The following is a 16959-nucleotide window of genomic DNA, read 5'->3' on the forward strand; positions in this document are numbered from 1 at the left end:
CATTTAGGTTCTAATGTACTTTTTTTCACCAAAAGAAATATAAATATTGTATAAATATTTCAGTTCATATATTCTGATTTGTTCAAAATATTAATATAATTATTGTTAGAGCAGGAAAGTGATTGCGTCCCAACCAGAGATATTGTCCGCTTTGAGGGAGCACACATGTGCTTAGTACTATGCGCGGTTCGTACACGACAATTGCTTACTCATAGCTTTGTCCTTCTTAAAAGAACCCTCTAGAAGGTAAGGGACGGTCCCTCCTTATAAGGCACAATTCTTTCCGCTACTCTTTTAATATGGGACTAAAGTTCCAGATCCCCCATCCACCCCCCAACACTATCCTCCAGCGGGAAGGATCATGCGGGGAAGTTTTGGCATGACCCTCCTTCTAGCGCCATCTGTTAGAGCGGAAAAGTGACTGCGTCCCAACCAGAGATATTGTCCACTTTGGAGAAACATGTGCTGAAACAGATGTATCATACATATTATATACAAATATATCTGAAAAAAATCAAAAGATAAAAGGTTTCGGAATGCACTCAGTAATCCTCTCTTCTCTAGCTATAGATTTCAGAATGATTAGCCCTATAAAAAGCTACCTAATTTGTTGTATGTTGGTCTCACTTTTCATCAATGATCACATCTTGAACGTTCCTAAGCAGCAGGTGGTATATGTCCATCATGCTGAATCCAACCAATAATTATAGTGGATACGCCCTGGGAAGCATAATTATATCCTTCAAAAAAATCTTTTTGGATCTTGAAAAAAATATTTTACCAGAATTCAATAAACCCCTAGCCACCAAGATAAGCAAGATAACTTCGATTCTGATGACCTGTGTTGCACTTTTCATATTGGTTGTCCGATGGTTTATATTAAGCGAAAAAAAAGAAAACTTTACTTCTCGGGTTCCCCAGCATCGTGCCCTAACCTTGTCTCCGCTCCTTCCTTCCGCTTCCGTTCTCGATCACCTCCGCCTCCACCCCGGACATCGTCGCGACCGACCCCTGACACCAACGCCGTGGCCGCCGCTGTCTGCTCTCGGGTTTCGGTAAGTACGCTTGTCATCTTCTTTCCCCCGTTTTTCTTCCTTTCCGAATTCTCATATCCCCCATCTCTCAGCGTCGGTCTTCGCGACCCGGACCCCTCGGTACCGCCCTCGTCATCGGTGCCGGCTTGGTACCGGCCGCACCGTTGTCTGTAGCTTTCGGTAGTTACCAACCCGAGCCGGCCTGCACGCCCCGGTTTTGTAGTTTCGGCGACCCGGGGAGGAAATCCTTTGTGTTTTGTCCTCCATTTCAAGGGGAAAAGTCGGGAAAAAACTTTTGAAAGGATATATAGTTCATGTTTAAAATGCATCAGGCGGTGTTTCTAGAATTTAAGTTTTCATTATGTTTCATATAATCTTGAAAAACTTTTTTTAAGGATATCTACTTACATTCTTGATTTCTATGTCTTTATGATCGATTCAGGATGCTGGGCCCGCTTCTAAGTTTCTGAGGTACAAGGGGACTGAGATTCAGTTCTTGGTCCCCTGTATATGACTGTGGTTCAGAGGAGTTTGGAAACGAAATGAGTGTCAATCATTTGCGCAGCTCATTGCTGGGACCTCCTCTTCAAAGGCCTCATAATCAAAGAAATGGGAGCAAATTCTCTATTGCTGTTAAGGGAAAATCAAATGTTTGGGCTTCGTTTGATTTGTTGTTTCCTGGACAGAGTCAGAAATGGCATGGAAGGGATAAGTCTTCATTTTTCAGTGGTAGAAATGTCAATTATTTATGGAGGAACGGTTCAAGGAATGATTTTAAAGTAAATTGCATGAAGGAGTCTTTCCCTAAGACTAAGGCTCTGATCAGATCTTTTGTTCCTGTGTGGATGGAGGGGTTGTTTTTGGTTAGATGCTCAGTGTTCTTTGTTGTAATTTCTGCTGCAGGAATGCTGGTATGGTATGCCCGGCTGAAAGCCCGGTGTTTCATCGAGGCTCAGCTTCTACCATCTGTTTGTTCGATACTGAGCGAACATCTTCAAAGAGAGCTTGATTTTGGTAAGGTTCGAAGTATTTCACCTTTCGGCATCACTCTGCATTCATGTTCCATTGGGCCTCATCGGGAAGAATTTTCCTGTGGGGAGGTACCATCCATGAAACTTCGAATCCGCCCTTTTGCAAGTCTTAGGAGAGGGAAAATTGTAGTCGATGCTATTCTATCCCAACCTTGTCTTCTGGTTTCCCAGAAGGAAGATTTTTCTTGGTTGGGGATTCCATCACCTTCTGAAAAAGGTCTGCAGAGACATCATTCAACTGAAGAAGGCATAGATTATCGGACGAAAGCTAGAAGGCTTGCTAGAGAAAAATCTGCAGCTCGCGGGGCCAGAGAAAGGTTCAAATCAGCGAAGGAAGCTGCAGAGATGGGCTATACTGTTCCTCAAGAGCATTCAGAGACTTTGTTGAATGATGATACTAAGGATGCTTGTCATTTTACTAAATATGGTAGATCTGGTTCATTCGTTTGCATGGATGAACAGATTCATTGGAGGGATCATCATTGCATGGATTCCAGGATTGAGTATGGCTTGAAGCATGCAGATCTGGAGAAATCGTTTGGTGTAAAAACTCGTGGCACATGGCTTACATTATGGTCTAGAATGATACCGCATTCGTTCAGGCACAAATTCAAAAGAAATGCTCAGAAAAAGTTGATGTTTGAAGGTGATATTACTTCTAAAGAAAGATGCCTCAAACATAGTGCCCTTGCAGCTATGGCATATTTTAGGGGTTTAGATAATGGGAAGTTTGGCGAGCCATGGTCCACTCAGGAAATGGATGCTTCGGCTGGAGGCTGCATAGATATTGCATTTGATAGGACTACTGCAAAGGATGTAGTGACTAGTGATACTAATATTATGCCCACGAGTATGGTTGATCAAACTAGATCTGCAAAGCTAGTCAAGTTAGTTCCCTTGGATGGTGAGGAACTCAAATTGTTGACACCAATTGAATTCGCTCGAGATAATTCAGTTGGTAATGAAAATTTTGACATGCCGGGAAATGACAACTTTCTGAAAGATGGAAGTGTGCAAAATTGTCATCCTCCAGAAGATCATCATAGTATTGGGCAAAGAGATGTTGATATTCTCAGGAGTTCTGAATCCAATTTGTGCAGTCCAACTAATGGAGACTTTAAAGCACATCATGTTGTAAATTGTCATGATGAAGGAGTTAGATGCAATAGTTCGCAGGATCTTATACTGGAAGGTTCCATGGAGAGTTCCGAAGATGATGTTCCTCCTTGTCAAAGCTTTAATCTTAGAAAGTTTGGAACATGCACCCAAATGTGTCAATCAACATCTTTTTGGCCATTCAGCCTGACACCTGGTTTAATTAGATTCCCCTTTGCTGTGAACAAACTTCTATCTGATCATCTGGATGATCAGATTCAGAAACTAAAGTCATACTTGAGCATAAGAGCTGAAGACCTTTCTGCTGAACTTGCAGATGGGGTAAATGAGATTCACCCAGAAGGTATTGAGAAGGTCCTTCCAGTTACGCTGGATTCTGTTTATTACACTGGGGGTACTCTAATGCTGCTGGGATACGGTGACCGTGAACCCAGGTTTGAATACTAACTACTGGAGTCCTATCCTTGTTTTATTTGGTAAAAATTGTCTTCGGTCTTTTTTATTTGCCTCTTTCCTCTTTTCTCTTGATAAACTAGGTAATAAGATTATTAATGCCTAACAGAATTGATTGCCATTGTTCACTTAAGCTCTACAGGGACTATCCAATTTATGAGAACCTTTTCTTATAGTTCTTAAAAGTAATGATATAAAATTAACTGAAAATTTGCAGGATGTTATCCTATTATAAATTGATATAATCTTATTACTTTTACGATGAATTAACCTGTCTAATGTTCATTGTAGATCCTTGGATATGGCTTGTTGATTATTAGGTCTTTGGCAGACAATATATAATTAACTCATGGGTGGTTTTTGATTTTTAAAAAGCACAATCAAATTTGAGTGTAATTATTAGTATGTTAAGATGTGTACTCTAAATTCACTAAATTAAACTAGAAAACATAGCTAAGTCTCTTCGCATGGTAGTTTTCTACAAACAGAAGGTTTGACCAACACATAGGCAATCAGATGCAAGTACTCTATTAGCAGAAAGTATCAAAGTATCCAATCATGCCCATGCAAAGCATGACTTTTAAATCTAGCATGAATCGAAACTAAAACTTTTAATCTCTCTAAAAGCATTATAAACCTTTTAAAACACCTTTAGATTTTTAAACCTGTATGCCAATTAATTTGGTTTTCAAGTAACCTAGATGATTCTTGTAATATGTCTGGAATTAGTTATCAAATTGATTATGAAGAAGATTGGACAAGAGTAGAATGTAGTGCTTATGCTAGCTTATGCATTTTAGCATGTCTATTTATTTTAACTTTCCATATTATCATAAAGATGTAACAAATAAGATTTAAGATTCTAGAGTGTGTACAGAAAGTCATCATTGGATCGTGTCTGCTGGAAATAGTGTAACATCCTAAAATAAACAAATGACACATCAAGTTTGAATACTATACTTATAAATTGATATTACCATCATTATAAAAGGATGTCCCAGTGCACAATGCTCCCACAATTGCGGGATTTGGATAGGGTCAGATATACATAGTCTTACCCGTGCGTGTGAAGAGGTTGTTTCTGTGTTTTGAAGCCATAAAATCTAGGTTACAATGGAGCAAACTTATTATTGCGCCAAGGTCCGTCCTCTGATATTTTTGTCGTTATATCATTTTTTTATGTCTAGAAAATAGATGTTATTGAATAATTTCAATAACAACAATATTTTTATAACTATATTATATGGTTGATTATGGATCTACTTGCAACCAAAACCCAATAAGAAATCCTGAACATAGATCTTAGTTCTAGTCTAGATTGAAGACTTGTTTCCACTTTCCCTTTTGAGGTTTAGGGGCTAAAGTTTTGTTGATCATTGGTTATTTGTTAATTATCTATATTATGCTAAGAAGTGTATTTTAACTTTTGTAGCGTCCTCTTATACATTCCATTTCTCGGCTTTTTGGATGAAAATATTCTCAACTTAATTCTAAAATAAAAAAGAAAAATGTATTCAGACGAAGATAAGAACTCAACTTAACTCAACCAAGCCTTAATCCCATATTAGTTGGGGCTTGCTACATGAATCCATTTTCTTCATTCTGCTCTATTTAGGGCCATAGAAAGATGTAGCAATATCAAGCCCTTATTGCTTCATCTCATGTGATTTTTAGTCTAACTCTACCTCTCTTTCCTTCTATACATGTTAAACCACTCCTTCACACTGGTGCATCTCTTGGCCTACGTTGTACATGTCTAAACTATTTAACTCATCCTTCGTTCATTTTGTTCTCAATTGGTGCTACTTCTACGCATATCAAATCCCACTTTCATATTGGCGCAACATTTGGCCTATGTCGTACATGTCTAAACGAGCTCATTCTTATTCTCGGGCTGGTGCTTATCCTCGAGCTGAATTTTATTCTCGGGCTGGTGTTTACCCCCGAGGGTGCTTACCTCCGAGCTCGTTCTTATTCTCGGGCTGGTGCTTATCCTCGAGCTGGATTTTATTCTCGGGTTGGTGCTTACCCCCGAGCTGGATCTTATTCTCGGGCTGGTGCTTACCCTCGAGCTCGTTTCTACTCTCGAGTTGGTACTCATCCTCGAGCAGATTTCTGCTCTCGAACTGGGTTTTACCCTCAAACTGGTCTCACTTATTCTCCGACGCCGCTCCGCAGGTCGGCCTCGGGGTGCCCTACGGAATCAAATGAAGAGCTACAAGCTCATTCGACTGCGAGGACATCTCTAAAATCGGGAATAAGAACTTAATGCCAAGTACTAAATGAAACGAGTTTAAACGTTTCGTTGGACCTCAAAAAGCAAAGCGTTGGAGAAAAGTGCGCTTCATTAATATTAAGGGGCAAGGACCGAGTACAAAAGAAACCGACCTTGAGGTCGGGTTGAATACAGAAGGCTCGAGTGGCCGACTTTATAAAAAGAGAAATAAAAAGTCAGCACAGTCAACTTGAATGACCTCAACACCAATCTCAGGGGCAGCTCCGGTTTCAACGCAGCCTCGGCAATGGCTTATGACTCCATCCCAGTGACAGCTTCGGGGACGATCTCTGGCCTAACTTCAGTGATGGCCTCTGCAGCACCCCCGTCCACTTCGGCAGCTTCGCCCAAATTCGGTTGAAGGCCGCTAAAGTCGACTCCAAGGCAGAGTTGTTGGGCTTGACCAAGGCAGTTTTCAAAGTCCTGGATCATAGCACTGGTAACATGGTCTGCCGTACCGATCGGTACGGGTCGGTACGGGCCGGTACGTACCGGTACCAGACGGAACCGATACGGTACAGCTATATTTTTCGGTTCCGACTATTCATAACCCGTACGGCCGGTACCGATCCGTACCGAACCGGTACCGGTCCGTACCGACCATACTGAACCGATCTCAATTTTTTTTGGCTTTTGGCCCGAACCAGCTGAATCGGTACGGTACCGGTTCGGTTCGGTATGGTACCGGTACCGGTACGGTGCCCACCGGTACGTCGGTACAGTCGGTACAGCTGACCTTGACTGGTAGCCCCCTTCGCCAGCTCGTTAAGGAACTCCTCCGAATGGCGGAACTTCTTAACGGCCTCGCAGGCAAGTCGCGCGGCCTCCAGCCTCAAGGCCTCAGCTTCGTCACGTTGGCCATTTAGAGCAGCTTCGAGCTCGGAGATACGGCCTTTAGCGGACGAGCAAGCCCGGGAGTGCTCGACGTCCATATCTTGGATCCAGACGAGCCTGTCTTTAATCAGGACTTCGGTCGCTCGTACTTTCTTCCTGGCCCTTCGAAGTTGCTGCTCGGCAGCTGCGGCCTTCTCCTCAGCCTCGCGCCACTGTTGCTTGGCAACTGTCGCCCATTCCTTGGCCTCTTGCTGCCGCTGCGCGACAGTTATCGCGCGCGCCTCAGCCTCCTGCTTCCGAAGCACGGCGTGCTCCATCCTTGGCCGGAGTACTCTCATCTCTCCTCAGTAGGCCAGCATGCCAGACACTAGCATGTCGACTACGTGGAGGAATTGGCATAGAAGATAAAATATCAGCCGAGGTCGAGCACTTAAGGAACAGGAGGGTTGCGTCACTCACTATGATGCTGGTTGAATAAGCATGGCGGGCGAAGTTGTCAAGGTCCTCCATCAGAGCTCGATCGCACGGGAGCATGATATTGTGCACGAGCTCCCGAGCGACGTCGCCAGACTTAAGGGCCACGTCGTCCTCAAATACACGACACTAAGGCTGGAGTCGCCTCCGCTCGGGCTCAGAAGGAATGGACTCGACCCCAGCCGAGGTCAAAACCTCAGGAGGAGTCGAGGCCCCACCCGAAGTCGGGGCCCTGAAAGGAGTCGCGGCTCCAGTTGAAGTCGGGACCTTGAAAGAAGTTGGGATCTCGACCCCGCTCTCCAGCTCGGGACCCGATTTGTGCAGATAGGCGGCCTCGCGAGCCTTCTGAGTTCGATCGACAGACACAACCACCACTTGTTCAAAAGAACCCCCTTCCGCTACCGATGGGGGCACCTCGACCTTCGCTGAAGGAACCCGATCGGATCCAGCCCGAGTAGGGACGACGCCCTAAATCAGAGCGAGCTCGCCCTATTCAACCCCGGAGCCAAAAGCAGCTCTGGCTCTCTTCGGCTTACTTTGGATTGGGCTCCTTCCGAGGCGGCCACCCTCTTTCTGTATCTGGCCATCAACATCTCGGCACTAAAGATCATCCCTGCAATGTCTGGCAATAAAAGACCTTGTTAGAACCCAACATGGAAAAAGAAAAAGAGGAGCAGCCGCGCTACTCTTACCCTCGGAGTGAGCCGGGCTCAGGCCAACATTTACTAAGGCCTCCTCGCTGAGCAGGTCGGGAAGCCGTGGAGTCCCTTCTAGCCCGAGCAAACTGTCTAGAATGCCCCGCTTGGACTGCAATAACTGGGGGAGCTTGTTATTCACCGAGGCTAACGAAAAGCTCCAGGTCGGGTTAAACCCCCACGACCGCTTGGAGGAAACAAAGAAGAATTTTTTCTTCCACCCATGAATGGAGGAAGGAATGCCCCAGAAGAGCTTGCGGCTTCCTTGGAAGGAGAAGCACCACCATTCTTTGTCTGCGGGGTTGCCTTTTAATATAAAGCAACTCCGAAAGACGCTCATCAGGGAGGCAGACCATGCGTAAGGCAGAGAGCGAGGAAGCCAATTATCATTCTCCACGAGTTCGGGGCGAGCTGTGCGGGCACGAGACGGTAAGCCGTCAAAAGCTCGTCCACGAACCTGTGGAGAGGGAACCTCAGCCTTGCTTGGAGCGTCTCTACATACACCTCGATCCAACCTCTAGGCGGATTGGTGACTGGCCCCGAGAGGTCCAGGAGCTCGAGGACGAATTTTAGAGGAAAGAAGAACCGAGCCTAGATCCTCGTCACTCATGAGCGAACCGGTCCCATACGGACCTTGGCCCACCTCAAGCTCAGCCTCTTCCACATCGGAAGAAGCTTGGGCTCGAGATGAACCTGCACCGAGCATCAGGGCCCTCGTAGGCGAACTCATTGCCTTGGTCACAAAATTATAAAAAAAGAGAGGAGACAAGAAACTCTCCGAGCGACCGAGAAATGGATAAAACACCTATCCAAAAGTTTGCCGAAGATGGTGATCGGGGAAAGGAAGAATGATCGTCGGGGATCGAAAACAAAGCTCGATGTGAAGATCGCCGGAAAGCTCCAAAAATACCCAAAGAGAAGCTCGAACACCACGACGATGGCGGTCAGGAAGAAAAGAAGTAGGGACGAAAAGGATCAAATAACGACCCTAGGGTCTCCTCCAGGCCCTATATAGCCCACTACAACGGCTCTGATCGGCTAACTCGAGCGATCAAGCAGGCCAAATCCCGCAATGTGTTAGACCCGGAAGCAACCTCAGCAAATCTTTCCAGATCATGGCACTAAAAGCCGACCATCATGCGAGGCGCTTTGGGGAACGGAACATTAATAAGTACTCTCTCGCATTCCATCAGGTGGGGCGCTTCAGAGGATGGGGCATTAATATTGGCCCCCTTCGCGTTCTATCCAGCAACACCTTGGAAAGGAGGGCGCACGTGGTACATTAAGAAGCTTGCACGGCTGTTCCTACTTGGAGCAACGTAGCAGCCAAAGCCACCCAAGCCCGGCTCAGAAAGCCCGACTCAAAGCTATCGGCTGCAACAACACCTAAAGTGTTCCTGACCCGGTGCGTTCATCTTCATAAGCGCTTAACCTCCTCGCAGGCCGACCAACAATCCAGCTACTTTTTTCGCCCGAGCTAAAAAGCAACTCTACCTCCAAAGTCGGAGGGCAAATGATGGGGGGTAAAATGGATCGTCCTGCTCACCACAGCAGGGCCGCCCAATTTTAGCCAAAATAAACCCCAACACCGGTTGAACCGGGCTTTGGCCCTGCTAAGAGTCAATTCGAGCTCGAACTTTGTCAAAGGCTCAGTCGACCTTAGACAGGTCTCTCCGCTGCTGCAACCTGCGTCAACCTTCTTCGATGCTCAGCAAGGCGCCCCTCGTGGGACGAAGTCGTGAGAGAGAAATTGTAGTGCACGAGCCCACACACGATGTTAAGCACGTGCGTGCTCTCTCAAAGCGGACAATATCTTGTCCTCTGCTGAGTTGCTCCGGCACTCTTCATAGACAACGCGCTCTGGCCTTATTCAATAATGCGCCTCGACCCCCGAGCTCGAGGCGCTTTACTGAGCACACCTCGGAATCAAGGATGCTAGACCGACCTCAACACCTGACAAGCCGATCTATCAAACGTTTGATGCGACCTCACCGAGCTCGGTCTCACCTACAGCCGCATCCACGAGCCTACCCATGCCTGCCCATGTGGCCGTACATTGCAACGCCTCCGCGCCAAGTAGGGGTGCAAATGGGTCGGGTCGGGTCCTGAGTGACCCCCGACCCGACTCGGTTTTTTGTTCGGGTCCTAATTTTGGACCCAGACCCGACCCGATTGAAGATCGGGTCGGGTCAGGTTCGGGTCCGAATCGGGTTCAATTTTTTTGTGCTTTGGGGAAAGAATTTGGGCAGATCTAATTTGGTCATATCATAATTATGAGGTGCTGGGTGACCCATGACTTGAAAGACTTGCAATTGACATCCACTCAGAACAGAGGACCCATGACGTACTAACTAAGTCGGTCTGCAAGCCACATTTCATATCACACTATTTTTTATCTGTATGACTGATTGGATGGAACTTGGTGTCTCCTAGCTCCCCTCTCACGAGGGCAAAAAAAATCCCAGACCTTCTTCCAAAATCCAATTCCATTGTAGAAAACTGGCACATGACCCATATTCAGTTCAGCGTTCCCTCACTTTCTCCCTTCAAAAGTTAAAAGAAACAAAAACCAAAAAACAGAAGGAAAAAAAACCAGCTACCGAGACACCAGAGGTATCAACAGTGTAATAGATCGAGAGAGAATCCTGACGGGCCGAGGTTCCTTTGGATTTTGTGAACCTATGCCTGTTGCTATCCTTCCAGGCTTCAACCCAACTCCCCTTAGGCTTTTCCACTTCGTTCTCTCTCTCTCTCTCTCTCTCTCTTCGAGTCCATTCGGGTCGGGTCGGGTCCGTTCGGTAAATCCAGACCCGACTCAGAAAATGATTCGGGTCCAATTTTTGGACCCAACCCGGACCCGTGGGTCTTAAAATTCGGGTCGGGTCGGGTCTACGCGGGTCGGGTTGGGTCGAGTCGGGTCACGGGTCGATCCGACCCATTTGCAGCCTTAGCGCCAAGCTTTGCTTGCCGACCAACGATAGTCAAGGACAATGCCATGCTGCTCCAGCCATACCCTGCTGCGGCTGTCAACGCCTTACCGTTTACAAGAACGGATTGCACCGTGCACCTCCAGTAAGCTCCAGCTACGCGCCATCTGGCCTAAAGCCATCCCATCTCATGATGAGGACCGGCAATACCTTTACCATCTGGACACCTCTACAGGGACTATAAATAGCCCCGCCTGGTAACATAAAGGGGAGACTTTTGGAATCCATCAAAAATCTAACTTGGGCATCGGAGGGCCCTCACCGGAACCACTGGTGAGGCTTTGTGCAGGTACGCCGTCGCGTGGGAGGTGGCTCCTCCATCTCCTCCGGCGTGGTCACCCTCGGGCCAAATTTGAACCGCAACAGCATACATGCACACACACACATATATATGCATACACATATATACATACATATATATACATGCACATACATACATATCTATACATACATACATACATATAGAGACAAGCACACATATACATGCACATACACGCACACATATATATATATGTATATATATATTGATACACACATACATATAGAGACGCACACATATACATATAGAGATACACACGCACACATATACATATAGAGATACACGCACACATACATATAGAGATACGCACACATATATATATATATATATACATGCACATACACACATATATATATATATATTTATTTATATGTATATATATGTGTATGTATATTTATATGTATGTATATGTATGTATACATATGTATATATATGCGTGTGTGCGCGTGCGTGTGTGCGTGCGTATGCGTCTAATAGAAATAGAGCTAGTTGGATGAAGTGGAGAGATGCATTTGGATTATTATGTGGTAGGTGCATACCTGGGAGACTTGAGGGAAAATTTTATAGAATGATAGTAAGCTCAGTAGGGCTATATGGCTCAGGATGTTGGGCAATAAAGAGAGAATGTGAAAACAAAATGAGTATGACAAAAATGAGAATGTTAAAATAGATGGGTGGTAAAACTTGGAAGCAAGGTCCGCCGTACCGGTACCGGTCGGCGTACCGGTGGCGGGCCGGACCGGTACGTACCGGCCGGTATCGGTACAGTACCGGCCGGTACCGCGAGCCAAAAACCACAGCGCCTCGTGCTGTGGTTCATAAAAAAAAAAAAATTCGTACCGGTGCGAACCGGCCGATTCGTACCGGTGCGACGGTACCGACCGGTACCGGCCGGTATGGGCTCCGTACCGGCCGGTTTGCACAAGAAAACCGGAGATACCGGTTTTCTTGTGGTTCCGGTACCGGCTTGTGGTTCCGGTACCGGTATAGGACCGGTACGTACCGGCCCGTACCAGCCGGTACGGCATTCCATGCTTGGAAGGATAAATTAAGAAATGAATATATCAGAGAAATAGTACGAGTTGCATAAGTTTAGGAAAAAGTGATATGGAATTGATTCAGATGGTGTGAACATGCAATGAAGATCTTAGGAGGCTCTAGATAGGAAAACTTTAGTTTGTATTGAAGATTGTAAAGAAGAGGAAGATCTAAATTAACATGGATGGAAATTATGATGAAAGAATATGAAAAAATTTGGAATAACATCAGAGGTGGCCCTAGATAGTAATACTTGGCAAATGAGGATCCATAAAGTCGACCCCAAATTATTGGGAAAAGGATAGAAATTGATGATTAAGATTATAATTAGATAAATGGGTGTCAGTGAATGAGATATCGGATTTCAAATATAAGATTGGCAATTGAAGTTTGTAAATTGTGTTTTTGCAGGCTATAAATTACTTTTGGGTTTTGCAGGCATATGGTAAAAATGAATGAGAATGCAAGATTGTTTTACACTAAATGCAACATTAAATTCAGTTTAGACATGCATAATAAAATTCAAACTTGTCTGCTATGAAATATGGATTTTATGTTTAGCATGCACTATGATTTTTGGATTTATTATTTCTGGCAGTTACAGCTAACTTTTTATTTTTGTAGGGAAATGGTGAAAGTAAATGGGCATGTAAAATTTCAAAACAGTTACAGCCGTGTGCATGTGCAATTGTGTGGGAACTGTATGGAATGGAAGGATCATACTTCTCAAAGTGGAGGCCAGCTGTCTGCAGATGTTTTTGTTGATAGTGTAGAGCAGAAATGGCATGCCAATTTGAATATTAGAAACCTGTTTGCTCCGGTAAGGCAGCTAATATGTGCAGTAGTTTGTTTCTACTAAATGTGTTATATGTGATGTGAGCTTGCCTGACTTTTCCTCGCATGATCAAATGCAGCTGTTTGAGAGGATTCTAGAAATTCCAGTCACATGGTTTAAGGGGAGAGCTACTGGTGAGGTGCTTGTCTGAACTTAACATTTTTTCCTCCGTCTCCCTCTCCCTCTCCAACCCCCCATCTCCCACATAAAACGCATGCAAACTAAGACAACACATGATCTAAAGTAGGAGGTAAACCAAATGCAATTGGATATTTGGATTTTAGAAGTTTTAAGTGCTCGTGATCTTCTTGTGAGAAACAATTTTCTGCTAGAACAAGATTTTATGAATACATTTTGCTTCAGTTGTGACTACTTTTACTGCTGCTGCTACTACTAGTCTGCTACTATTTTTAAGTTTGTACTATCTTCCTACCAATCCTTTTTTGGAGATTTTTAAAGTTGCGAATTACATTTGAGGTTTTGGTAGGATTTAGAATTCATGTGTCTTCTTGAACATTGTTTTATATAATTTTGTGATAGATCATTGACATCAGGGCATTGGAGTTGTTAAAACATACAAAGTTCCCCTTTTGCTAGAGCTTAATGGTCTTTAAGAGTCTTATCTGGAGTGGGGATGTTTAGGCTGCATTTGGCATCGCGCAGATACCCCCCCTGCTTCCACGGTCCGCTTACCGAGGAAGAGATGCGGGAGGACCCGAGGCAGAGCAAGTTGGGTTGGGGTAAGCGTGGTGGGGGGTGACAGAGGATGTGCTTGTACGGTTCATAGTTGGGTATGATATTCTCGTGGATTGTTGGGAACATCCTCTATATTCGAAATATGCCTTTCTAGGAGCATTACGATCAGCAGCTCAAATAGTCCCTTATGAAGTCTCTATTGGTCTTATTCTTATTGTGCGCCTTGTGAGCACATTTGGATCCACGAAGGCAATCGCTCGAATGTTCCCCTAACCCAACCTGAGAACGGACCGGAGGGAACCGTAGCATGAGGAATGTCCACATCTCGTCGTAAGGCTCATTTTGAGTTTTGGGTGCAAAGTTTGTTTGTTTGTTCACATAGGCAGTGAGATTGTGGGGGCGTGTTGCTTCGCAAGGTAGGTAGTTGGTTCATCAAAGAGGCATGATAGTACCCAACTGCAGAAAACTAGTAAGAATTGTGCCTGCCATCAAATTCGTGCCGCATTGTAATTTTTCTTTTTTTAAAAAATAGAAAAAGGAATTCTCTTTCCATTTTTTCCCAATTTTTGATGACAGAAACATGTTTGGTAGTTACTTTTTTTTTCAACAACAAACCTAAGAAAACATGTTTAGTAAATAGGGCTAAAGCCGGAGGCGGTTGAAGAAGAGGCACTTGAGGATGTGCTCGGCCTTGTTGAAACTGGCAACCATTGTGTGGGGCGGTCAGAGAAGGCATGGACCGGGTGGGGGAGGAGCAGAGGACGTGGGGAATGAAGGCCTCAATGGAGGTGTTGGAGAAGTGATGGGCGTCGAGGACAAGGAGGCTGGCAATGGCAGAGGGGGGAATGCGAGAAGTGAGGAGGTTGGTGATGAGGATGCGTGGGGCAATGAAGAGGGCAGTGCTGGAGGACTAAAGGATGGTGTAGTGGTGGGATGGGAGGTTTTGGGGATGCCAGAAGTAGTTGGGAAGGAAATTGAATAGACGGGGAGTCGGGGGGGGGGGGGGGGGTGGTTGGGATGCATGGGGGAAGGAAGCTTAAAAAGTCACTTCTAGAAAAAGTGAGTGAAATAATTTCACTTTCACTTTTTCCATAAATAACGGATGCTACTTTTGAAAAAAAGAAATAGAAATAGGGCAACCAAACAACTTTTTTTTTTTTTGCATTGGATTCCACATTTTTAACTTTAAAAAATGAAACAAGAAAAAATGATACCAAACAGGCCCTTAATCTTTTAATTTGGTCACTTTGTTTAGCTGATTAGGGTGCCAAGAGAGGTAAGATAACTTAGTTATCTTTTTTTATCTAAAAACTTAGTTATCCTTTTTATCCCAAAATTTGATTAGAAAATTCTGCACTTTTCTCATCTTTCAAAAAAGTAGTTCCCAATGTGAAGCATGAATGTTTCTTTTCGTAAGTGTTGCTTTGTTATTTAGAAGTCCCAATCACCACTGTGTCCTATCTTAATGGGTATTCATATGCTTTAGATATTGATTTGTTCATGGCCTTGTTTAATGTGCTTATGTTTACATATGATTGTAGTAATCAAGCGACTCCTTGAAGTTGTGAAGCCATTGGCTTGCCTCAATCAGATTGTTTGCGAAGTAATCCACACAAATCATCTCTTTGGTGAAAAGCTTTTTATGCTTTATGCTGTTATTGTTCTTGAGATGTCTGGTAGCATTTGGATGTGAAGTGGAGCTTTCTGAAGTTAATGATGGCAAAAATATGTTTTGTTTTTCTCTGATGTGTGGTTTTGTTTTTTTATCTTTTTTTTTTTGGGGGGGTGGGGGGTGGGTGGGGGGGTGGGGAGGGGAAGGGGGCGATCAGCTAGTAGAGATCTTTTTGACCTAGTGCAATTTGTTTTGGGAGTTGTTTTTCCCGTGTCTAGAACATTGCATTTAAACCTGTTGCATTTAGGCATTCTGCATAGTCCGCTCAAGCAATTTAGAACATTAAGCTTATCAACTTGTTTTGTCTGTTAACGGTGTCATACCATCTGTATCTGCAACTTAATCCATTTATACACACTTGCTTTTCTGATCATTAATAAGGATATTTGTAATATCCTGGTCATTACATCTATCTGGATGTGAGGTTGTAGATATGTCCATCTTTATGGAAAATTTGCCCATCTTTATGGAAATGAATACTTGTAATTATGATCACTTGGTGGTCCACTTTGGAGGTGGATCCCTAGGCTGCTCGTGGTTGATTGTTTTGATGATAGTGTCAGGGTTAATGGTACGATCAAATGCTTTTGCTAGCTACTTTCATTTGGGCGCAAGAGCTGAATACTAGAGTTTATGAGTGTACCTTTTCCTGGATTTATGTGGGAGGCAATAAGGGCAAGCGGCTCCCAACCTCTACTTATTGGTGACTCAATCTAAAAGTTAGAGGGATCTGGTTTGGTGCTGTGGTCTCTCGAGTTTCTGAGGGACTGACTTCTATGAGTTTATTTGTGATTTTTATCCCCCTATTCCTTTGGATCCTTGATAGATTCCAAGATCCTCTGTTCAATAAGTTTTTGTTTCTTCATTCAAGAAATGCTTTCCCTGCTGTACTACTTAAAACACTTTATTTTTAGTCAGATTGAAGGTATGTGCTCCCTTACTCTCCTATAAATGACATCAGTTAATTGTCTACACTGAAAATGTAGTCTTTCTTTTGTGTCATGCAGCGAATCCCTGAAAGACTGAGAAGGTCTGGATCTTTTATTTCCTTGTTTTCAGAATAAATTACCAAATTTTCATAGCTTCAACCATATTTAATAACAAAATTATGAATATCACATGCATTACTGGTTAATCCAACTAATATATGTCCTAACATCTTCATTTTCCTTTTCTTTTTCAGGTTCATATCTGTATGTCTAGAGGGGATGCATTCCCGAACATTCATGGTCAGCTTGATGTTAATGACCTGTCTTTTCAGATACTTGATGCTCCTTCATGTTTTTCGGTATGTAAAAATTTCATGATCTGTTGGCTAGTTTTTCAACATTCCTAGAGGACACTTTTTTTGATTCTTCATTTTCTGATCCTTTCCACTCATCTGTAGTTTTAAAATCAGGAAAAAAGATGACTATACCTAATCAACCAATCAGGATGGGAAGGAACAATCAACTGCTATTTCAGAAGTCTTAATTGCTGGAATATAGCTGTCTTCCAAAA

General features: G+C 44.0%; 1 protein-coding gene across 4 annotated transcripts in view; it reads left to right on the plus strand.

Annotated features, from left to right (window-relative positions):
- The first annotated feature begins 821 nt into the window (after positions 1 to 821).
- Positions 822 to 16959, plus strand: part of EMB2410 (embryo defective 2410) — a 68559-nt gene continuing 52421 nt past the window's right edge. For 2 of the 4 annotated variants that reach the window (XM_039117186.3, XM_088719756.2), the window contains exons 1-5: positions 822 to 1055; positions 1477 to 3615; positions 12881 to 13076; positions 13171 to 13230; positions 16643 to 16747. In XM_039117186.3, coding sequence (XP_038973114.3) covers positions 1577 to 3615; positions 12881 to 13076; positions 13171 to 13230; positions 16643 to 16747 — 2400 coding nt within the window. In that variant the 5' untranslated portion in view covers positions 822 to 1055; positions 1477 to 1576. Of the gene's footprint in view, positions 1056 to 1126; positions 3616 to 12880; positions 13077 to 13170; positions 13231 to 16642; positions 16748 to 16959 lie in introns of those variants that run through there. The other 2 variants (XM_088719755.2, XM_089930084.1) reach the window with 2 other exon arrangements.

Source organism: Phoenix dactylifera, chromosome 4 (genome assembly GCF_051530095.1).
Source record: "Phoenix dactylifera cultivar Ajwa chromosome 4, Ajwa_hap1_PhDact_Kaust_v1.1, whole genome shotgun sequence".
In the NCBI taxonomy this organism is placed as follows: Eukaryota; Viridiplantae; Streptophyta; class Magnoliopsida; order Arecales; family Arecaceae; genus Phoenix; species Phoenix dactylifera.